This window comes from Citrus sinensis, chromosome 5 (genome assembly GCF_022201045.2).
Source record: "Citrus sinensis cultivar Valencia sweet orange chromosome 5, DVS_A1.0, whole genome shotgun sequence".
Classification (NCBI taxonomy): Eukaryota; Viridiplantae; Streptophyta; class Magnoliopsida; order Sapindales; family Rutaceae; genus Citrus; species Citrus sinensis.
In genome coordinates, this window is record NC_068560.1 from 539241 (window position 1) to 563342 (window position 24102).

At 32.5% G+C, this 24102-nt stretch overlaps 2 protein-coding genes and 1 long non-coding RNA gene across 5 annotated transcripts; 2 read left to right on the forward strand and 1 right to left on the reverse strand.

Moving 5' to 3' along the window:
• Positions 1-5500: 5500 nt before the first annotated feature.
• On the reverse strand, positions 5501-9936 carry LOC102613919 (transmembrane 9 superfamily member 2-like). Its single transcript, XM_006470748.4, has 7 exons — positions 9604-9936; positions 9368-9408; positions 8648-9236; positions 8410-8547; positions 8152-8308; positions 7561-8045; positions 5501-5951 (listed from the first exon to the last, which is right to left on the reverse strand). The coding sequence occupies exons 1-7, from the start codon at positions 9753-9755 to the stop codon at positions 5732-5734; spliced, it is 1782 nt and encodes a 593-aa protein (XP_006470811.2). The 5' UTR covers positions 9756-9936; the 3' UTR covers positions 5501-5731.
• Positions 9937-15010: 5074 nt separating this feature from the next.
• On the forward strand, positions 15011-17039 carry LOC102614220 (deoxymugineic acid synthase 1-like). 3 transcript variants are annotated; one of them, XM_052440416.1, is made up of 3 exons: positions 15011-15559; positions 15869-16003; positions 16724-17039. In XM_052440416.1, the coding sequence occupies exons 1-3, from the start codon at positions 15338-15340 to the stop codon at positions 16946-16948; spliced, it is 582 nt and encodes a 193-aa protein (XP_052296376.1). In that variant the 5' UTR covers positions 15011-15337; the 3' UTR covers positions 16949-17039. The 3 variants fall into 3 exon arrangements, with proteins under 3 accessions (XP_052296376.1, XP_052296377.1, XP_052296375.1); XM_052440417.1 differs by having other exon boundaries at positions 15012-15559; positions 15873-16047; XM_052440415.1 differs by having other exon boundaries at positions 15012-15559; positions 15873-16003.
• Positions 17040-18683: 1644 nt separating this feature from the next.
• Positions 18684-21015, forward strand: LOC102614510 (uncharacterized). The gene is made up of 2 exons (XR_003064240.2): positions 18684-19455; positions 20331-21015. It is a non-coding gene; the product is annotated as an uncharacterized LOC102614510 (long non-coding RNA).
• Positions 21016-24102: the final 3087 nt, after the last annotated feature.

The following is a 24102-nucleotide window of genomic DNA, read 5'->3' on the forward strand; positions in this document are numbered from 1 at the left end:
TTTACAGGAAAACTTGATGATGATGGTTATACTAATCAATTTGGTGAAGGAAAATAGATGCTCACCAAAGGCTGTCTAGTGTTGGCTAAAGGAAAGAAAATGAACACTTTGCATGTAATAGAAGCCAAGATCAAGAAAGAAGATGTGAATGTGGCTGTAAAAAATCCTGACATTGAGATATGACATAAAAGGCTTGGTCACATTGGTGCGAAAGTGTTAGAAACTCTTGCCAGAAAAGAATTTCTACCAAGTTTTGCAGATACATCCCTCAAGACTTGTGTTTATTGTTTAGCTGAAAAAACACACAGAGTAACTTTTAAAAGTTTTTCTCCATCTAAAAAGTCACAAATCCTTGATTTGATTCATACTGATGTTTGAATAATGCAAAATAGATTAGTAGAATGTACACTTTACTTTGTGACTTTTATTGATAACTGTTTTAGAAAATGTGGGCTTTTGCTTTGAAATCTAAAGATCAAGTGCTTGATATATTTAAATTCTTTCATACTTATATTGAGAGAGAGACAAGAAGAAAATTAAAATGTGTTAAAGTATATAATGGTAGTGAGTACAGAGGACCATTTAAGCAGTATTGCAGATCCCATGGAATTAGACTTGAGAAGATTGTACCAAAAACCCATCAGCAAAATGGTATTGCAGAAAGGATGAATAGAACAATTGGAGAAAAGATCAGGTGTATGCTTTCTGATGTCAAACTTCCTAAATCATTCTGGGTAAATGCTATACGTACTGCAGTTGATTTGATTAACCTTTCTCCTTCAGCTCCATTAGATAATGATATATTAGAAAGAGTTTGGACTGGGAAATATACTTCTTATAAACATTTGAGAGTGTTTGAGTACAAAGTATATGTTTACATCCCTAAAAATGAGAGATCGAAGCTTGATGATAAAGCCAAGGAATACATTTTTTTAGTCTATTAACATGAAGAATTTGGGTACAGATTTGGGATCCAGTAGCAAGAAAATTGATCAGAGTAGAGATGTTGTGTTCCTTAAAGATCATATAGTTGGTGATACAAAGAATAGTGATGAGTCACAATCATCTCCAGAGATTCCTATTATTCTAACTTCAGTTTCTCCACCTGTTGTTCAGGATGATCATGGGGGAGTTGGAAAGGATAATAATGATGGTTTAGCAGAACCAATTAAGCAAGCACCTCTAGAACCACCAGCACTACCAGTTGGGCTAGAATTGAGAATATCCACTAGAGAATGACGACTTTTCACTCAATATCCTCCAAATGAGTATGTGATGCTTGCAAATGGAGGGGAACCAGAATGTTTTGGAGAATTCATGTCTCACTAGCCTAAAAATGAGTGGATGAAAGCCATGCAAGAGGAGATGAAATCCTTGAGTGAGAACCACACTTATAACTTAGTAAAGCTTCCTAAAGGGAAGAGGGAACTGAAGAACAAATAGGTTTATGGGTTGAAGATTGAAAATTACTCACAACAGTGGACAAGACTAGATTGGTTATGAAGGGTTTCGGTTAAAAAAAAGGTGTTGATTTTGAAGAAATATTTTCTCCTGTAGTGAAGATGTCTTCTATCCGAGTTGTTCTAGGATTAGCAGCTTGCTTGGATTTAGAGATTGAACAACTTGATGTAAATACAACTTTCTTGCACGGTGACTTAGAGGAGAAAATATACATGAAGCAACATGAAAGGTTGAATGTCAAAGGCAAAAAAGAACTTGTGTGCAAATTGAAGAAAAAGTTGTATGGACTGAAACAGGCACCAAGATGGTAGTATAAGAAGTTTGATTCTTTTATGGAGAATCATGATTTCAATAAGATTATGTCTAACCATTGTGTTTTTGTGAAGAAGTTTGGTGATAATGATTTTATTATTCTTTTGCTTTATGTGGATAACATATTGATTGTTGGCAAAGATGCTAGTAAGATTGACAATCTGAAGAGAGGGCTTGGCAAGTCTTTTGCAATGAAGGACTTAGGATCAACGAAACAAATTCTCGGCATGAACATTTCTTGTGACAGAAAAATAAGGAAGTTATGGTTATCTCAGGAAGCATATGTTGAAAAGGTTCTTGAAAGATTTAACATGGATAAGTTAAAATTTGTTTGTTCTCCACTTGCAGGCCATTTCAAGCTTAGTTCCGAACATTATCCTACAAGTGAGAAAGAGAAGCAAGAGATGAGAAAAGTTCCTTATGCTTTAGTATTTGGTAGTTTGATGTACGCCATGGTTTTTACAAGACCAAATATTGCTCATGCAGTTGGTGTAGTCAGCCAATTTCTCTCCAATCCCAACAAAGAACACTAGACAACAGTAAGGTGGATTCTAAGATATCTCATAGCCACTTCCAAAACATGTTTATGTTTTGGTGGTGACAAACATGTGTTACATGTGTACACGGATGCAGATATGACAGGAGATATTGATTCCAGAAAATCTCAATCAGGATATTTACTCACCTTTGCAGGGGGAACAGTCTCATGGCAATCTAGACTTCAGCAGTGTGTTGCTTTATCTACCACAAAAGCAGAGTATATTGCAGTCATCGAAAGCTGCAAAGAAACCTTTTGGATGAAGATTTTTCTACAAAAGATGGGTATTAAACAAAACAGCTATGATGTGTATTGTGACAGTCAAAATGCCATCCACTTGGTAAAGAATTCAACATATCATTCAAAATCAAAGTATATTGATGTGAGATATAAGTGGATAGAGACGTACTTGAGCAGAAACAGTTGCAGTTTGAGAAAATTCACACAACGAAAAATAAGTCAGATATGATGACAAAATCATTACCTAAGGACAAGCTGGAAAGTTGTAAGCATATAGTAGGGTTGGTGGTGCCTCTTAGATGAGATGGAGGGGGAGATTTGTAAGGTCCATCTCACTTCAGTGGACCAAAAAGTCTAAAGTCTAAAATAATTTACTTGATGTGTAATTATTACAAAATATTGGACTTGGATGAAATTAATCATGAAATATATAAAGGAAATAACTGAAGAATCGCGAGGGTTGTAGCCATTTCACGAACGGGGAAGACGCGAAAGAAAAATGTATTTTTTGGGTTCAATCTTTGATTAAACAATCGGAAGGTGATTTTAACTTTGATTTCTCTTAAATTTGGAGGGTAAGTTCATGACATCGCCCTCTACATTTCTACTGGTGTTAACCTGTATTTTATTCTCTCAGTGACTGTTATTTGAGATACTCACTTATTGGAGAAATGAATTTTAGATTTATTATTGTAAGCCAAGATTGTTGAGAATCTTGATGTTTTTAACCTCTAATGTTATCTGAAGAAGAATTTGTGCTGTAATTCCATTAATATAGTGGAAGTTTATATCAGACTATGGTCTTGTGGTTTTTCCTGATTTGGGTTTTCCACGTAAAAATCAGTGTCTCTTGTAATTGATTTATTGCTTTGGATTTATTGGTTTATTTTTCTACTTATTTGTTTGTGATGCACATCCTATTTTAATCACACAAAGAGGGAAATAGTTTTGTTTCTGCTTAATTTACAACTACTCTTGTAAGTCTCTTTCCCAACAATGAGACATTTGTAGGGCCTTGGAGTAACAGAAGAAAGGAAAGGATAGATATATTTTGAAGAAAAGGAGTTGCGAAGGGAAATAAAATTGTGTGTTTTGAGAAAGTATATTAAATGCCAAATGGAATGAATTTATTAATTTATTGATTCATAATTGATCAAATCTCTTTTATTTTATTAATCAACTATTTTTTTAGTGCATTAAATTATTTGGTATTTGAAAACCACATTAAACCCCGACTAATTAATCAACTATTTTTTATTATTATAATAGACTATTAAATATACGTAGCACACTTATATTTTATCGATCCCTCAGCCAAAATACTGTTAATTACCGAACTAATTTGTTAAAATTTCCTGTAAAGGACGTATAAATTGCTGCCGTGGAGATCTTTTCAAAGGATATGAACATTGCTGTGTTGGATATAAAATGCAAAGGATATGAATGTAAATGGAGATTATCGTTTATCGTTTTTGCTTTTTCAAGGTTGGTAAATGGAGATAAAAGAAGCAGCAGATCACCGAGGAGGATTCACTAACATTGGTGATTTTAGGGGTTTCCTTGAGATTACATCTTTTGTTGAGCTGGATGTATAGAGTTGTTATTGTTCAGCTAGTTGGGGTTGCACTAAAGAAGCGGCTGCCGCCGTATTGGGTAGCAGAACCAGAAGCAGCATTAGTCTCCTTAATGAGCTGCGTGAATTCAATCAACGCTCGCCGCTGGATGTAATTGTATTTTTCCAACTCTTTACAATGATCTTCTGTAGAATATATTAATTCTGTTTCACAGGCCTTGTTAAGAACGTCAATGAATGTCTCCACCTTTGATGTCTCCTCAGGGGCCTCTTTCACTAAAACTCCATCATGAGAATATTAATTTAACTAGCGTTGTATCAGAAAGCTTTAGTATTGAGCTTAATGTTTTTCTGTGCCTAGTTTGATAGTCTTATATAGAGAAGATTTCCTATTTCCGTTTTGACACCGGTTTAAGGACATACGATTCCTAATTCAAGTAGTAGTCTCCTGAGAATTTTGATAATAGCAAACCGAAAGCCAAGGTATAAAAGCAAGGATGCGGCCCTTCAAATTGGATCAAAACTCTTTTGCATTAAATTTTCATCTATAAAGCCTTCAGATTTTAATTATGTTTAATTATAATATAAAATTAGGGTAATTTTTAAAAACATCCCCTGAGGTTTAAGGCTGTTGCAAGTAGATGGTGAAAATCATTTTATTTGTAAAAGACCCCCTACCGTTAGTTAAAATTTTCATTGACTAACTGTTGACTTAAAGACAATATTATCCTCAATAATAGTTTACCCCCAATAATAGTTTACGTCAGTTAAAATTTCTTTAAAATCTTAAAAAAAATAAAATTACAAACTTAAAAAAAATTATATTTTTATATCAAATAATTAAGATTTGTAATTTTATTACAAACTTTAAAAAATTACATTTTTATATCAAATAATTAAGATTTATAATTTTATTACAAACTTAAAAAAAATTATTTTAAGATTTGTAATTTTATTTTTTTAAGATTTTAAGGAAATATCAATAACTTGATCATGGTGAAAATAATTGTTTTAATTACTTATGAAATTGTAAATATTTAGAATTATAAATATTAGAGGTAATATTATCTTTTCAAAGTCAACAGTTAGTCAATGAAAATTTTAACTAACGGTAGGGGGCCTTTTACAAATAAAATGATTTTCACCATCTACTTGCAACAGCCTCAAACCTCAAGGGAGGTTTTTAAAAATTACCCTATAAAATTATAATTGCATTGATATTTTGTTAAATATGCTTAATCGAGTTATTATGGATAAAGCAATGCACCTCATAGTAAGCAACCTAGAGAAAGTCCTAAGAACCAGCCCAACGGAGGAGAGGATAGATCATAGAAGTTGGATCTTGGGTGAGAGAAAATTGAGGGAGGGATAGGAAGTAAAAAGAACAACATATCTCTTCGTAAATATCAAGCCTTCTACATCAAATAAAAACAGGGGGCCTATTTATAAGCAAGTTACAAGTATAGCCCAAAACAGCAAATAAGAGGGGGGAAAAAACAAGGTCCCTTAATAAAAACATGAACAAACTAGCAACAAGATAACTCCTAAACCCTGTGAAAAATTAAAGAAATTGCATCACATTAGAATCAAAATATTTGAACAAACCCTTACTCACACTTGATTGACTTGTATATATGTCGAACAAAGAGCAGTGAAGCACGGAAACCCACTGTGCCCAGCATAAGGAAGAAGCCATAACAGACGCAAGCCATGTACCCAAAGAAAAATGAGGTCTGCATAAAACCTGACATATCTGATCGTGCATAGTAGTAGTACAAGCAGTAGGCATAGATGAAAACACCAGTAGATCCACCACAAAGAAAAGACCTGTGAAAAATTCAAGACCCAAAATTAGTCCAAAAAGTAAACATGAAGGTAGCAATTGACAATTGATCCAAGTTAAATTAATTTGGAAAGCCAACCAACCACATAAATTTGTAATGTATTAAATATACACTAGTTTTATACCCAAAAACACCTCATTCTCTCAAACCAGTTCATCCACTTCTACAGCTATGGGCTCTTGTCAAACACTGGAACTTGATAGCCCAGAAACTTGTGGGATGTGGTATGTCTCAACTAGACTGCCCAAACTGATCCCTGAACACTTGGTTGAGAACCAAATATCTTAACCACTAAAAATTAATTAATATGCTCACAGTATAACATAATATACAGAGGTAAGTGATCGTCTGTATATAAAGAGGATATACAAGTGCAAACCTAATAAAAAATTGAGATAGCAACCAAAAGAAGGCTTAATTATAGAGTCTGCAGGCAACATTAAATTCACGGCTAATAGAAAGATACCTGGTGATAGCTATTTATTCCACACAAAAGAAATTTAATTATGTGAACATCCAGCAGCTCAAGGCACAGTAGCCTATTTATGTCAAAATAATCCCAAAATGGTCCTCAGAAGTCTAACATCCAGGAGAGACAAAATGTAACCTTTTCACACACTGCTGCCACCTAAGATATTCTAGAACATGAGGTCTTAGAACTGAATGTCACCCATTCATAGTAAAGATAGCGTCTGGTTTACCTTCAAGGAAGGGAGGGAGAAAAGGTAAAGCAGAAAGATGTTCAAGTACAAAAATAATTGTAGTTTTTGATATTTTTGCCAAAAGTCTATTTTTAAGCAGTAAATGCAATACATATTGCATTGGAAGCTTACTTAATACGTTTTCGGCATCAAGTATCAACCTAAAATGATAATAGCTAAAATCCACACAACACAACAAAATATGCGTCCCTCCCAAATACAAATAGTTAACGAATAAGACCAATGTGGAAAACAAAACCAAACAATAAGAACAATAAGTTGCTAATGTTTAAACCATAAAAAATTAAGAAGCTTAAGTGCGCCAAACAGCAAAAGCGGGCTGCGTATAACCACTAAAGTTACATCTAAACTTCAATGAACATACAGCAATTAGAAAGCACCTTATATAGTAAGTAGGCTCAGTACGGGTGAATGAATGAACCAGAATAAAATTCGGTAATCTCCTGGTTGAACACAACAGTCTAAAACCCAAAACAAGTAATAAGCTAAGCCATAGAAGAAAGTAGATGTGTCCCAAGGGGCAGTCTAGCTAACCACAATCTTATTCTTATTGGAATATGAATTTGCTCAACGCTATGCAGTGGGATGATATTTTATAATAAACTCCAACTTTGGTGAAGTCAAAACAAAATTGATCTAACATTCAATCACCAATTATGAGACACCACATTTTGATTAAAAGAGGGAAAAGCTTGCCGAGAGAAATAAACTACCTCAAGTTATCAAACCAAAAACAGAAACAAACATTCAAAAAGAGACCCCAAAAAAAAAAAAAACTACAAGAAATAACCAGTTCAAAATTTCACATTGTGATTATTAAAGAGATGAAAAGGAAAAAAAAAATCAAAATAGACAAGAGAGTTTACATACCTCCACCACCATTCATGATCTTCAGCAGCAAGTTGGAAGTAAGTCAAAGCCACAGTTATGAAAGCAGTAACAATCAACAGAATGATAAAGACAATAAAGAGGATGCTGTATATTGTGTAAATCCTGTGGCCCCAAACACTGGCAAAAATATAGTAAAGCTCAATGTAGATGGCACTAAATGGCAGGAAACCTGCCATTGCCATCTGAGGAATAGCACTCCTATACCAAGGTAGTGGTGGGATCTCTCGAGGGTACTTGGTCGTACGACAAGGAGCTTGGAACTCTGCCTTGCTGTTTTTACCAGCAATACCTCCCAACACAAGTAGAGGTGATGTGACTAATGTCCATATGAGGACTATCACCACAATTGTGCCAAATGGCAGTGCTGCTGTCGCATTGTAAGCAATGGCAACGGTGTTCAGGAAGCAGAATGTCAGAAACAGAGGACCACAGAAAAGGCATCCAGTCAGCAACAGATTCCTCACCTGTCAAACCAACAATTTGAAAATAAATTATTTCACAACATCCAGTTTTTACAAAGATCATGCCTAGAAGTTATAATAGCCCAAGACATAGTTAATTCAAGCATACCCAGTTTGTTCCTTCTAGCTGACAGTAGAAAGAGGCAGCTGTATATCCCGCAATCCCAGAAGTGAGTGCATATATGACCACCAGTGCCGTAAATAAAGCTCCTCGGTTGTATGGATAAAATACACCCACTAGCGCAAGCATAAAAATAAATACAGTGCTGGAAATGAATGCAATTCAATCAAAAATCAATGGTTGGCATAAAATGGCATCATAACAAACTGAATGAAATTTGAACAAACAACAGTGTAACATCCTTACAGAGTAAACAACTGGCTGCCAGAACCAAGGGCTGCAGCAAACAAAGATTTGTATTTGGGGAACCGGAACACATCACCATGGATGTACTTCCATCCTGTCTCTTCCTGGTCATCAGCAGCTTCCTCATCTTGGGCATACCTATCAATAAATTAAACATACGTGGTAGAACACTTAAGGAAGAAAAGATATATCAGTAGATAAGCAAATGAAGGTAAGAAATTTAAAATACAAAACTCACTTCACAAAATCATTCTTCAGAACTCGCATGAGAATCGTGGCAAGAAAACCAGTCAAAAGCAAAACCGTCACACAAGAATTTATAATTGAAAACCAATGAATTTCCAAATGATGTGGCAACGAAGAAGAGAGTGAGTACTTCTCCATCCTCTTCTCAAAAGGGGTGTCAGTTTCCTTCCATTTCACACTGTACATGAACTCCACATCAACCTCCTTATCCTCTGTCAAGTCCACCAAAGAATGAGGATCCATTCGAGCACTGATCTCAATAACACGGTCTTTGTTATAAAGAATGTCAAACTGGATATGCTTGTAAAGGAAATACTTATACTCGCTCGGATGAGTCTTTCCTTCCTTGTCAACTTTACCAATGAACCCCCAGATGGGTAAGTCATCATAGTACATTTGGAAATAGAAGTCTTTTTCCACTGCACTTCGGAACTGAGCAACATCTTGCTCGGACAACTTCTTTCTACACGCAAGAGCAGAGTCCTTCTCGTCTCTGAAGTTGAGTTTATAAGGAGCACTAACAAGTCGGTCCCCATTCAACACCTCACCAAGTGCTTCCCTTTTCTCTTTTATTATTGCATCTGCCATAAAAAAATAAACCCGAAAATCATTCTAACACCTACATAACGCAGTATCGGAATAATTCCATTGACCCTTCCCCGAGGTTTTACTAATACACAAAAATTAGAGCAAAAGGGGCAAGAGGAAGAACCTGGGGAGCAGAATGGTAGATCAAAATATCGATAAGTTTCACTGAAATCACAAATTATAATAAACAAGAATTAGAATCAGAGCATAGAATTCTTGAGGGCGTGTTTAGCAGGATTGATGATAATCTACTGTAAACACCCGAATGCATGAATCGCATTTGCATCCTTGGCAAAGAAGGATCTCACGGATCCAATTCCAGATCTTAAAACCAAAAGAATAAAAAATGATAAGAGTTACCTGGGGTTGTGGAAAGGGCCAACCTTATTGGCGTATAGAGGGACAGGGTCACCGACCTTGAAGCGGTGATCGGAAGAATCAGATCTCACATGGGTCAAGCAACAGGCGATCAGAACCCCAACAACAAGAAGTGTGATAGGGGAATCGCTCATTGTTTGACTAATTTTCTGAGAACGTGAAGACAAGTGCAAGTTTCAAGTGACAATGAACCAGACACAGGCCTCTTAGAGGGAGCTGGAGGTCGTGCAGGTTATATATATATCTATTAAGCGAGGCCCCGGAGATCTGAGTAATTTTTTTTTCTTCTTTTACTCTACTTTTCGTTTGACTTTCGATGTTTCTTCTTCTTATAAGTTCGTCTTTTGGGGTAAATAAATTCATCCCTTCATTAATGTTTGATCCGGCTTGATCTGGTTCGATAGTTTAAGAACCGACTAGGTTTTTATTTTTTTAATTTTTTTTAATTCGGCTCGGTTTTGGACAAACTGACAGTACCCGCATGCCCGCATCTAATTTGACCATACAATTTTGCGAGTCCATGTGATCTTATTATCATGACATTGACACCCCAAGTGTAGGGAGCTGGCTAAGTTACGGATTCTGTAACTTACAGATCCAGCTTTAGCCAACTCCCGTACACACCTATTTGCTGGCTTTTCTCTCCCCTTAAGACATGTGTGCTCCTCTCATTGGGTGCGTATGTTACAGATTCTGTAACATAGCAACCTCCCAATTGTAGATGGGACGACAGATCTACTCAACCTCATATTTAAATTCATAATAAAAATTTAAATTTGTAGTTACTCCATATCCATCGTGAATTTATGTTTTTCGCTCTATATCCGAAACTAAGCATTTTTATTTCGGATCTAGATATGAAGCGATTAAATAAATAAGCCATTAACTAAGCACTAAGGTTGCATTTATTTTTTTATCTAAAATATGAATAGGTCTGAATGAAAATATCTTAATGACATGTTTATTTTTTCTTTTTCAACATCTGAAAAAAAAAATTTAAAAATTAGTAATTTGACATAAATATCCTTTTAAATGATTCAATATTTGTTCTTAACAATTTATAATTTTCACAGGTTAATTAGTTTGGTAGCATTAAAAAAAACTATCATTATTGATCTTAATTTAATTTTGTAATAAAAGATGTAATTACAATATCAACTCTTATTATAAAGTCAACACTTTTTTTTTTTTATTCATCATAATGGACATAATTTGATTTATTCAATATTTCAGTTTAGTTAATGTTATCATGTGAATAAAATTTTAAAACAATTAAAAAAATAATTTCAAGAATAATACAAAAATATTAGGTTTATATATAATATTGGAAATACATGAATTGTTAAGGGTATTTTTGAGATTTGAAATTAAAATTTTTCATTTTCACTTCAGACTTCAGATAAAAGTGAATTTTTTTTTTACTTTTTCTATTTAGATAAAATTGTCTGACAATAAGTGATAAGTTAAAAAAAACAACCTAAAATAAATAAATATCTAAAAATAAAGTTAAATTCAAATTTCAGACTAAAAAATATACATCACCTAAATATTGTAACTTCTACTTTTACACCAAAACAAACAAATAAGAAAGATAATAAAATATTCATCAAAAGTAATTGCAGGAATAAGATCATTGTAATTTAGCAAGTAAATGGGTTTTTGATTTCGATTCTCGTTGCAGAAATGTAAACACACCATTAATGTGTTAGATTCTTTGTATGTTACTCAGTTTATCCAAGGGCAGTAAAGTACGCAAACTAATCTTTTTTGGATTATAGTTTAAATAAAACAATTCATGGTGCCAAAGTCATAAGCATGACTTCAGGATTTAATATATCTCAAAGAACTGCAGTCAAATTGCGGATACTTTAGCTAAGTTTAATTTGCACTTCATTTTAGTAATTCTTTTGTATTAATAGAAGATTTCCCTCTGGAACTATCTTGTTATCTTTGAGGTTTTTGGATCCTGATTTTATGAGAATTTCTTTTTCCAAAAAAGGAAAATATTTATGTGAAATCTCAAAATTGTGTAATCTATTATTCGAGTTATTGTATTCATTCATCTTAATATAAATTCCAATTTAAGAAAAAAAAGTAAAGAAAAATAAACAACCCTACAATACCATTTGGGGTCTGGTACAAAAAATCTGGCACTTCTTTAAGCTTGAGTTTAAGAAGTTTATAGCAACTAATAAAGAGTGAAGATAAGAGCATAGTTTAACATGGATAACGACTGTTACTGACGGGGGTGAGGATAAGAGCACTATCTATTGCTGCAAGGCTTTGATGTAGCTCTTAAGTACATTTTGATGGCTAGTTATGCCTTGTTTTGTTCTGAGATATTATTACTTTTAAAATATAATTGCTGTGAAAAAATTATAGTTAAAAAGTAAAGGTTTATAATATGTGAAAATATGTTAATAATTTTAATTAAAAATAAAAATATTATAAATTTTTCATCACACAATCATAAAATCAAATCAATCTAACTTATAAATCACAATAGTAAGTGTTTGCCTAATTATAATTTAAAACTTAAATTATCCTATCACACTATCAAATAGGGTCTAAAAATACTTGAAAGAAAATGAATCGAAAGATCGTACGGGCAATTATGGACCCAAAAGCAACTAAATCCTTGGACAATTTATGCAATTGCTCAATGCCTCTCCTAAAATTAAGGCTTTATCATACCTTTTCTACTTACAAATTATTTTATATTTAATTTATTATTTAAAATTGAATTATTATATTTGTATCTCTTAAAAATAAGGCCCCATCTTTTGCTATTTATTTTTGTTTTCTAAAAATATAGAGGGATAAATAAAGTCCAAATCATTTTTTTTATTCCCTACCATCCTAGAATTTGAACTTGGGTGGCCAAAGAATTAGTTTATATTTATTTCTTGTTTAAAAATTTGAATTTCAATATTTGCCTGTAGTTAACAATTAAACTGGATTAAGATTTAGTTAAGGTTTACTCTCCATTTTGGAAGTGAAATTTCCATCACTAACCTCAATTTTTGTTTCTTTCCTACTACAACACATCCTCTTTATTTTTTATAAGGCAGATCAGCAGCCCCTAAAATAACACCTATTTTTACACTTTTTTTGAGCTATTAAATAAACATAAATGAATCGCTCCAATTACATTGATCAATTAGCTAAAATTATTAATCTTACACAATAATTTCCAAGATTTTTCTCTCTAGATATCCTCTTTTTTTCAACGCTTTTACTCTTTTCTTTCTCCTCATCACTCCAGTGTTACGTGAAAATACTATTATCGAAATAATAATTTGTTAGCCACGTTAAAATTCTTATATAATGTGAGCACTGAAAAATGATTTTGCAACATTATTTTATGCTCAACCAATAATATATCAAGGAATAAAGTTTTTGAATTGCTTAGTTGTTATAATTCAAAGCATGATTGATAGTAATTTGAATGATCTAAAATTGGTTGAAATTTTGGGTTATTTGAACAAGAGTAATAATAGAGTTAAAACTCATTTATGAACTTATTTTGTACAATTTGATGCAACATAATTCAATTCGTTAGATTAAATATTTCTTGACTCACATAATTTATTTTTTATTAATTTGTATGATCATCCAAGTAATAAATTTATACCACATCAGTTTGTACAAAATTAATTTATACAAGGGTCTATATAATAGAGTTGCTAATATACCCTCATTCTTTGTAATCTCTCAAAATTAAACATATTTGGACATAACCCCAAGAAAAAGCAAATCTTAAAAGATAATAATAGTTGTAAAAAAAAACCGTTAAGGATTTTCTATCTAAAAAACTTAATCTTAACACTTATTTATTACAAAAATTCCCATCAATATCATTAATTTTAAATTAAATAAAAATGCCTACTTAATTTAATTGAGCCGGCGAGACAGAAATTTCATTTAGATAGGACCACCAAATGCATTTATTTTATAATGTTGGCATAATTTGAAGAATATATATAAATACATTCTTTTCTTATTTAAAGCAATCCTGTACAAAGTTGCATTGATTTTGTGGACCGACATGATAACTGGTCGCATTTTTTTCTCTTATTCTTTCGTGTATCGCTGTTGACCGACTGTCCATGAAGTGACTCGTGAGTAGGATCTCCACTTCCACCGCAAAATTTCCCTCTACGTCTCTGAGCCTTTCAAATTTCTTATTTAAGCATATATTTCGACTTTTCTCTATGTCGGTCCTTTTCGAGTTTCGCCAATTTCTGTGAAAGGTTTGTTAATGAAATCAGTAAATTGATAAATGTACCACCAAAAACAGCTAATTACGTAAATTTTATGATATTAACTCCCCCATTTTTCAGTATCTTAAAAAAATAAAAAATAAAAAATAAAAAATAGAAGGCCAACATTTTTACCCCTACAGGATTTTAATTTTACTTTTTTTTATATAACTTTCATGATAAATCATCAAATCATTGAGATTAATTTTTTTAAAAAAAATTATTAATTATTTGTAATTGGGATAAGAGGAGGTTTTCAATAAAAGTTTTTACAAAAGGGATAACTGGATATTGTAAAAAGTATAAATCATAAGTCACCTATAGCAACCTAAAAACTGTAAGGGAAGAAGTCATTTTCCGAAAATAAGAATTTTAATAATAATTTTAGTAAAATAAAGAATAAAACAGTAAGATTAAAAAAAAAAGGAACTCTAAGATTGAAACAATTTTTCAGTATGAAAATCACCTAACCTTGTAAATGCAAAAAAAAAAAAAAATCTCTTTCATTATGATTATAAACTGTATTATCATAAAATCAGTGCATAAAAATGGTAATTAAAATGCTTTTGCTAAGATCAATTTTGATTCTCGTGGAGGTCATTAAGGCCCAAAGAATGAACTAGATTACATAAATCAGCTTCTATGTAATTAACTAATATGCTTACTTATGTTATTTGAAGAATCATTTAATAATAAATAGGTAAAAACCAACAACATGGAAAGCTGATGAAACGAAAACGTAAACGAAACACAAGTTTATGAATAACAAACTTTTATTGAATAAATCTCAATTGAAAAATTTAGGGTTTTGGACATGTTATATAATAACCCTAAATATTAAGAATTTACCAAAATACGTAAATCGAAAATATTATTTTATAATAAAATTCTCCTAATCTAAATAAGAAAAGGAAAATAAACGGTGTTCAAATTTGAATTCTAGAAAAAAAAATTCCTAAGAGAATAAAAAAAATAGAAAAAAATCTTAAAACTGAGAACGACTAAGAAAGAAGCGGAATTTCTAGCTCGACCATGCGGTAAAATGGCACAAGCATTATGGGTTTGGTTTGTTTGACCGCAAACTTCAAAATGGTATATAATACGCAGAAAACGAACACTTATAACTTAAGTTATGCCCTCAAAAAGATATCTTGCTCATACTACACAACCATCCTATATCAAACAGTAGGGATATATACAAGAAAAAGAGAAAACATAATACTTCAAGGGTCTAAATGTAAAAATTCTTAGTACTTGTTTTCCTGATATAAATAAAGAGCATTAAAGAGTCATCGTGTTGAAAGTAAAGCGCCCAGCGTGGAATCATTGTGGTAATTTAGCTAGGCAAATACTGGATAGGAGGAAAATGAGGACGGCCATTCCAGAAGAACCCTTGGGCTCAACAGGGAAATCGATTCCTCTTGTAGGCTTTGGAACCGTTGAATATCCATTGAATGAAGCCTTTAAAGAACGCGTTCTGCATGCAATTAAGCTGGGGTATAGACACTTTGATACTGCTGCAGCTTACCCATCCGAGCAACCTCTTGGCGAAGCATTGGCCGAAGCTTTACGTCTTGCCTCGTTCAATCCCGCGACGAGCTTTTCATCACCTCAAAACTCTGGCTCACCGACTCCTATCGCGGCCGTGTCATCCCGGGCCTACAAAAAACTCTCAAGTAATTGTAGGATAACTATAACTTAAAAATTATAATATTAGGTTCGATAAGCGCTAGCTATTATGGTTTTAAAACTAAATTATGTAATCCACTACTTCCATGATGAAAAAATTATAATATCATTACTATTTTTGTTAAAATTATTATTTAAAAATCATATTTACTACATATTATGAAAAAATTCATAATGAAATCATATTTACTGCAAAAATTCATCCTGCTGTCAATCAGGTGAGTTAATGAAATTAAAATATTGGGACGAAATATTGTTTTATGCCTCTATATATAAAATCCATTTTGTTTGGTAAGGTAGAGACGAATCCGATTTGGCAGCAAAAGAAGCTGCGAGAGTATCGTAAGGAGAAGGGGATTCATTTTTCAGCTTGCTCACCACTGGGAGCCGTAGGGACTAACTGGGGACACAATCGAGTTATGGAAAATGAGGTGCTCAAACAGATCGCCGAAGCTAATGGAAAGACTGTTGCTCAGTTAATTCATAATTCATTTTTCCTTTCAACTTGAGAATTAAAATACAACAACGAAACCTATCAATCACTTTCATCTGCAGGGTTAAATTGAATGCTAACAGTATTTATTTTGTTTCAAAAAAGTTTTTATATTCGAGAAATAATTCTTTTTAGAGGCTTAATTAGAAGTTGAAGAAATGTAAAAGATTATTCAGTTCATTGCTGCTCAGTAAATTCAATAAAAATGAAAGTAGGCAAAATTGTATTATTATATGAACCTATATATCTATCTGTAAAATCTCATAAGTTCAAACAAGAGAGTTAGGATTTGAACCCTACTCAGATGGGTGGGAAAAGAGTTTAATTACCAATATACTATTCATAAATAATACTAATAATAAGAAGCTATGTTTTAAAGTTGTATGACATATCTAATTGCAAGTTATGAAATTTTATTATTGAATAGATGAATGAACATCATACATTAATTGAGATGATTTCTTGTAATAGAAGCGACAGAACAATACAAACATCCTATATATATAGAGAGAGTCATTCTCTAGTGTGGGTGCTTACTTGTTTTAGAATGCAGATTTGAAATTTCACAATAGTGTCAACATGCCTGAGAATAATTACATATTTCCTCATAAATAGTTGATTTTTTTTCCTCTTTTTATTTTTTCTGGTGCATGTAAAGGTTGCTATTAGGTGGTTTTACCAGCAAAGGGTGAGTGTCATTGTGAAGAGCTTTAATAAAGAACGAATGGAACAAAACCTTGACATATTTGACTGGGAGCTAAGTGGGGAAGAGCTTCAAAAGATAGAACAAATTCTGCAGTACAGAGGAAGCCGTGCTGAGGCGTACCTATCAGAGAATGGTCCTTTCAGAACTGTGGAGGAAATATGGGATGGAGAAATTTAATATAATAGTATGCCTTTGTTTTTCTGTTCTGTAATGCCTATTCTATTTACATTATGTAATTCTTGTTTCTAAAATAACTCTTCACATTTTAGGCTTTTCTTTTTGGTGTGTGTCTATGGTTGGGGGTGCCGGGGGGATTCAGCCTTGAGCTTGAGAAAAATAAAGTTACAGAAGTACACCAAATATTCTTAATTCTAGTTTCTTGTGCATCACAACACCAGTAGCAAACATGATAGATTTAGCACCCTTGCAATCAACAAGTTCTTTTGCATGAGTACACAAGGAAGTAAGAAACATACAGACACATGAAGGATTTCTGATTAAACAAATGACTTTAAGAATAATAATAATAATAATCACATCGTAGTTGGACAGAACACGAAACAACATCAGCATCTCCCAAACTGTTTTAACACACCTTTCACTCAATAAATTAAACATAAAATAATAGTAATCACAAACTTAGCTGAAATATCAGCAATACCAGCTTCAGTTTGTTTACAAGAACAAAGTACAACAAGGAAACATTGACAGATTTCTGCAAAATTTTGCACACTACAAATGAAGATACGCAATAAAATAAAAACAACTGCAAAGAACAGAAAATTAATTTTCATTTATCAAACAGAGCATAGCAGAAAGTATCAAGAACTAAAATAAAGCATTACCCACACTGCAAACCTACTCGTTTGATGCACATTGTCCATGTACTTGTGTTGGAAACCCTACGAGCCAACAGTATTACAAATACAAATTAAATTGCATGTAGATGATACCAAATGCTCAATCTAAAAGAACCCCCCGCCCCTCCTTCCAAATTACTCAAACCAATAGTCTAAACTTAGCCTAACAAACTTTACTTAAATATCTCGTCCAATTCGCAGCTGCACAATAAAGTGGTTACACGTCATCAGACAAATAACCTTGCTTTCATGCATACCCACAACCAGGAGAAGGCCATTCCTTACAAGTCTGTGGGCTTCTTGTAAAGAACATTCCAGTGTCACTAAAATCATAGTATAAGTGGAATGCAAAACGCCAAACACATTACAAAAGAAGAATAATGAGCCTCTCAAGCTCTCGTGAGCTTTTAAAGATCTTATACCATGTGTTTTTAAGTGATAGTGTTGAGTAGGATTTAACTTCTTCATTTTCTTTATTTATTATTAATTACCAATCATATTTTTGCTGATGAGAATATCAAATCATGAGAGAATCCTAATCCACAAAAAAAATATCTGCAGAACCAAACGCACTTAAACTATTGTTTTAATATATTTATTATTTAAAATGAAAAATTATAACTTTATTTATGTATTTTTGAAAATCACGAAACTACCTTCCCATTAGTATAATATTTTTGTTTCTTAACTTCTTCTCTCCAAGGGCGTAAGCCGAAAACTTTTGTTACGAGGGCAACATGAATAATGTACAATAGTTAAGTTAAGATTTCAAAGAGTGAAACGATAACAAATTTAGAGGCGAGCTATTAAAGCTTGCTTTTGAATTGAATATCGAATTAGAGAAGAAAATTATGATTGTTTTACCACCTATTAAAAAAAAAGTTATAATGAATACGTAGGATTTTTGGTATTGTGAATGGTTAGACCATTTACCTTAAATATTAATAATTACTTCAGAGATATTTTCAATTTCAATTGTAATTTAATACATAACATGAGTACTGGAAAAAATAAAATTCTGAAAATTTTCCAAGGTCGTGTATCATGTCCGTTACGCTCTGCCGACAGCCGCTCAGCCATCTTTTTTAATTAGCACGAATCATTTTTTCATCTATTTGTCTTTTCTTTCTTTTTCTTTTTCTTTGTTTCCTAAAAGCAATGACCGATAATGCGAGGAAAGCATGCTGCAACATGCAAATATTGTGCAGGAACTTTACTCTGTCACAATGGGACAGATCAATTTTGATTTAGATGTCCAACTTTCAATTATCTTTTTTAATTGTATTTTTCAAAAGGTAAGAGAGTAGATCACAAACTGATTTTTTTGTCCGCTACTTCCTCAAGATTCAGATATAGTGATCATCAAATAAAACTGTTTGAAGCCACTCATCTAATTCCGTAGAGCCCCAGCTCTCAGTATATATCTTCATTACTCAGACACTCACTTCTTTTTTATTTTCCTTATTTCGTCATCCGGCTAATCTTTGAGAATTGGCTAACTCAAAAGGCTAAGGGAAAGAAAATGACATAAGGCAGTTCCATCAATTTCAGTTGTTTGTGGCTAATTGCTCAACTTCAATGGAGCAATATTAGGCATAGGTAATGGGCTACTGTGTTGAGAGAGAAAGTTGCTACTGTTGCTGCGTTGAGAGAGAAAGTTGCTTCTGCATCTCAACTTTGTGTGATGTTGCTGTCGTAATTGAGGATCGATTGCTGCGTTCAGAGAGAAAGCTGTTGCCACTGCGTCTCAGATGTGTGGTGGTGCTGCGTCTCTGCTCTGATTCGGTTGGTGATGGTGCTACTGCTGCTGCTGCGTCTATTTCGGTAAATTTTGTTGATATGAATGTTAATTGATTTTCTTTTTCTGGGTTTTTTTCATATGATTTAAATTGATTTTTTGTTTCTATGTTTTGTTCATATGATTGTTAATTGATTTTTTTTATTCTTTCCTTTATTTGCTATGATTTCGTTTCTTTTTGGGTTAAATTTAGGAAGTATGAGTCTAATTTTTATTGAATGTATGATATGTGATGGCCCTACCTACAGTTATTTTGGGCTAATGTGTCAGCTACAGGCTCTGTGGAGAGTAAGGTAGAATAGTTTATGAATAAATTAAAAGGATGGTCATATAGATGGTTAAGGCTGAAATTGCATAAAAGTTCTCCTCAGCTTTTACCCTATAAGTAAGTGTGATATTTTTGAAACCAAGGTTAAACACAAGAGTTAGGATTATGGTATTGCATGTTCTTTCTGGAACTTTAATTGCTATCTCCATTATGGTTCTCTTATATCTTTTTGTTTACATCAAAGAAAGATGGGTTATGGAATAGGGACTTTCAGGTTTTTCTGTGAACTTCCCTTGTGTTCACATGTTTATGCTTCACTCTATGCTTTCATTATTTCCTCATTTTATTTTTCCACTTTCAATATCATTGGTTCATCATAGTTTCAAGGATTTTGCAATGAAATTTGCGTATTGATGCATTCGCAACCTTTTCTTTTTATGTATTTCTTATTGCCAACTTCTATGCTCCCATTCGATATAATGATGTTGACTGCAAAGACATAAACGGGTGAAGAAAATATTTGTTGTGACGCATGAGGAGCTAAAGGTGATTCATTAAAATACTCTCAACCTTGAACCACATTCAATTTCTATTTTCCAGTCTGATTTATATGTGCATATTCTTATATTGTAGCATCTTAGGCGGAGGATAAAAGACTTTGCATCTACATACATGAAGAATTGAAGATTAATAACTATACTACTATTCTTGTGATGGGCTTGCTACACAGCAGGGGGCAAAATGTCTAAAAGCAAACAGCGGGGGGCAAAAAGTTTAAGTGGCTTTGCTCTCGCTCCTGTAAAATTATGGAAGTATTTCAAACATTTTCAATACATCAAAAGATAATGTTAAAAGATTTGGGAATTAGATAAAAAGGCAAGAATGTAGCACTAATGCAGATTATTGAGAAATGATTCAATTTTTGGGGGTTTAATAGAATCATTAACCTTCTTGACATTCCTCAGTTAAGCATGATATAAGTAGTCAATTTTACAACGCAGATGAACTCAAAAATTGGCTAATCAAATATGAACTTCCTCGTCAGAAGTGAATTTTGCTCGTGGAAGGGTAAAAAAGTATCAAGAGTACGCAGCCATGCAGGGCGAGGATTTGATGGTTTGAGAGCTGTTAAAGTGTCGTCTCCCTCTCAGCAAACTCTAACAGTAATTTTTAATAAATATATATTTTATTTAAATCATGTGCTGTAAAATACAAAAAAAAATCATGTGCTGTAATATATATTTTAATTATAGGGTAAAATAATGAAAATGTGAAACTTTCTTTTTTAATTAATGTTAATACCAAAATATTTATGGTATGTTTGTGTATGTATTAGTTAAAACAATTACTTTGTAGGTATAAGTATGACTTAAATATTTATGCATAAGTTAGATATTATTTAATTGTTCTTCAGATTTTCATTTTAAATTATTTGCATCTATTTAAGTGATAATCCTATTTTGCACAAAATGAATTATAGAGTAAACTAAGTATAAATTTATGGAATGATTTTTTGGATTATTGTTTAAAAATAGGAATAAAATAAGCTACCGTTTAAAATACAAGATGAAATGAGTTATTGTATCAAATCTCATAGGTGAAAACAAGAGTAAACTAAGTATAAATTTATGGAATGATTTTTTGGATTATTGTTTAAAAATAGGAATAAAATAAGCTACCGTTTAAAATACAAGATGAAATGAGTTATTGTATCAAATCTCATAGGTGAAAACAAACTTTTCCCTTAATTTTCCAGCTTTTATTGAGGCAATGTATTACCTGATCATTTGCAAAAATTTTGGACACTAGTTTGGGAAATTTCATGTTATTCTTAGCCTAACTCATACTTGCAGGCTTCAACAAGTTGTATTAAACCATTAGTTGCATACACCCGTTCACTGTTTGTTAAAATGCATTAAATGTGTTCTTTTATCAGCAGGTGACCGGCTCATAGCCTTTTCCTTAGGTTTCTTCCATTTGTCTTTGTGTCTCATCTACAGCCGTCAGATCAAATCCACTGCTCACTTTGCTAAGAGACAAATGACTGGGGTACCAGAGGCAGGACGCAATGTAGTTATGCCCTGTGTTTATATATATTGCATATTCTTTAGAATTATTTTGTTATTAAGTTATCTCTAGTTCATTAAATTTATGTAGCAAGTCAAATGTTTTTTAATTGTTCCCAAATTTTTTTTGCTTTAAAATGGTTTCCATTTATTCAACTGATCTTCCTATTATGGACAACATGAACTATTGGGTAAACTTACTGTAAATTCATGGAAGAATATGTTTTAGTTATTATTTGAAACATAGCATTGAAATGAAGTATTGTGTAAAATACAAGGATGAATTGACGTATCCAACCTTCATAGTGACAAGGATTTTTTTCCCTTATTTTTCAACCAATTATTTAGGGAACGCATTGCCTGATTTTGTAATAATGATATTTCAGACACTATCTTCGAAACTTTCATATGGATCTTACCCCAACCGGTACTTCCACACTTCCAACAAGACGTTTTCAACCATTAGTTGCATACGCCAATTTGTTGTTCCTTGAAATGCGTTGGTTGTTAACAAACCTCCTTTCTATTACATGTGTTCTTTTATCAAACACTTGTTTCCCTTACAGGTGACTGCCGCATTACCTTTTCGTCAGGTTACTCCCAATTGTCTCTATGTTCCTTCTGTGGCAGTCAAATCAAATCGATCGATCGCTTTACTAAAAAATCTCTAACATACAATAAAAATTACAACTCGTACAATCTGATTAAAACACAAAAGAGTTCACATAGCTTGTACACATCCTTTCCTCCATCTATTTTTCCCCTTGCTAAATGTTTTTTCGTCCATATAGCTAGATGACAGCTAAGTGTGGTTTGTAACTACTGATGCAACATAGATGCAGCCTGTTCTTGAACACCTTTTCCTAGTTTCAAATAGAAGTGAGAGAGAGTTGATGCTGAAAAGACTGCCAGACTTATATTTTTCCACGAGAATTATGTGTTACGTGGAACTAATTTTCATTTACTTTCGTGATCTTGTTACAATGTTAGCTCTTTGTTCATGAATTGATTAATACGCGTATGTTTTTTACTCAAAAGTCTTCATCTTATTAAGTTGGATCATAATTTTCCTCTTCTTTTTATCCGTGTTGTCCTCTATTACCTAGTATCTCTCCTCTAGGATGAGCAATAATACCCATATGAAAATTCATTGATTTGTCAGTGTTTGATTTATGACAAGCGGATTTCTAATCCTACAATTTTTTTGGGCCAAATGAGAATTAATATGGTATTAACTTCTGTATCTTGACTGGTAGTGTTTTAAGAAGTAGCATTTGCTCATGATTTGACTTCACAAAACAATATCCAGTGCGCTTGTATTAACCCTGCTGCGTTTTTTCTCAATATCCGTTTCTATTATTTATTAAAGACTTTTGTGAATATCCAAATTTAATATGAGAAAACAGATCCTCTAGCTAGTCGGCTTAACACAGATCGAATATTAATAATAAAAATGATATTACTTTTTAAGCTTTTATGTCAAATTACGCATGCAAAATAATAAGAATTTTTTTTCCCATACGCGTATGTATTTTGGAGGAGACACGTCCTCGAGTTCATCTCTAAAATCGAAATGTGGTATGGAAAGTGTATACAAGTATTTGCCCATATCACAGCCACATAAACGGCGCAGTCTCATTCTATCATTTTTTTGCCCTCTTCTCAAATTTTTTTGATAATAATTTTTTATATCACTCTTTAATTCACCATACTCTGTTTTAGTTAATTCTATTTATTTCTCAAATTACTTTCATTAAAAATTGTTTATCTCTATTGTTTCTCATTTGCTCTTCTCAATATATTTGAAGACTATTGGTATGCTTACTAACCCGCAATCGGAATGAGAATTCTAGGATTGGAATGAATAATGCATTTACTTGTAAAATTAAGACTTGAAATCAGAATCAAAATAGTGTTAAATCCACAAATTTGAGAATCACTATCATAGTTCTAATCCCCAAGCGAGGAGTTTGGAATCAGAATTTGATTTTTATAACTAACCATTTTACTCTCGTTAAATTTTCATAATCTCTAAATTGCTCCCAATTATGTTCTGTTATTTTTTCTTTTTGATTCCCATAAAGTTTATCAAAAAACTCAAAAATTTGAATTATTTGCAAATAGGTCCTTTATTGTTTATTATAATAATAATAATAATGACAATAATAATAGTAACCAAATCCTCCCAGGATCCTCCACCAAGATTAATCAAGATGCATTCAACAAATAAGATCAGGTTTAAAGAATCAATTAAACCTAACTAGACTTGATACAAAAGATTATTCACCAACACAGAAAACAAGCAATAAGAAGAAACCAATAACAATGAACAGAACGCA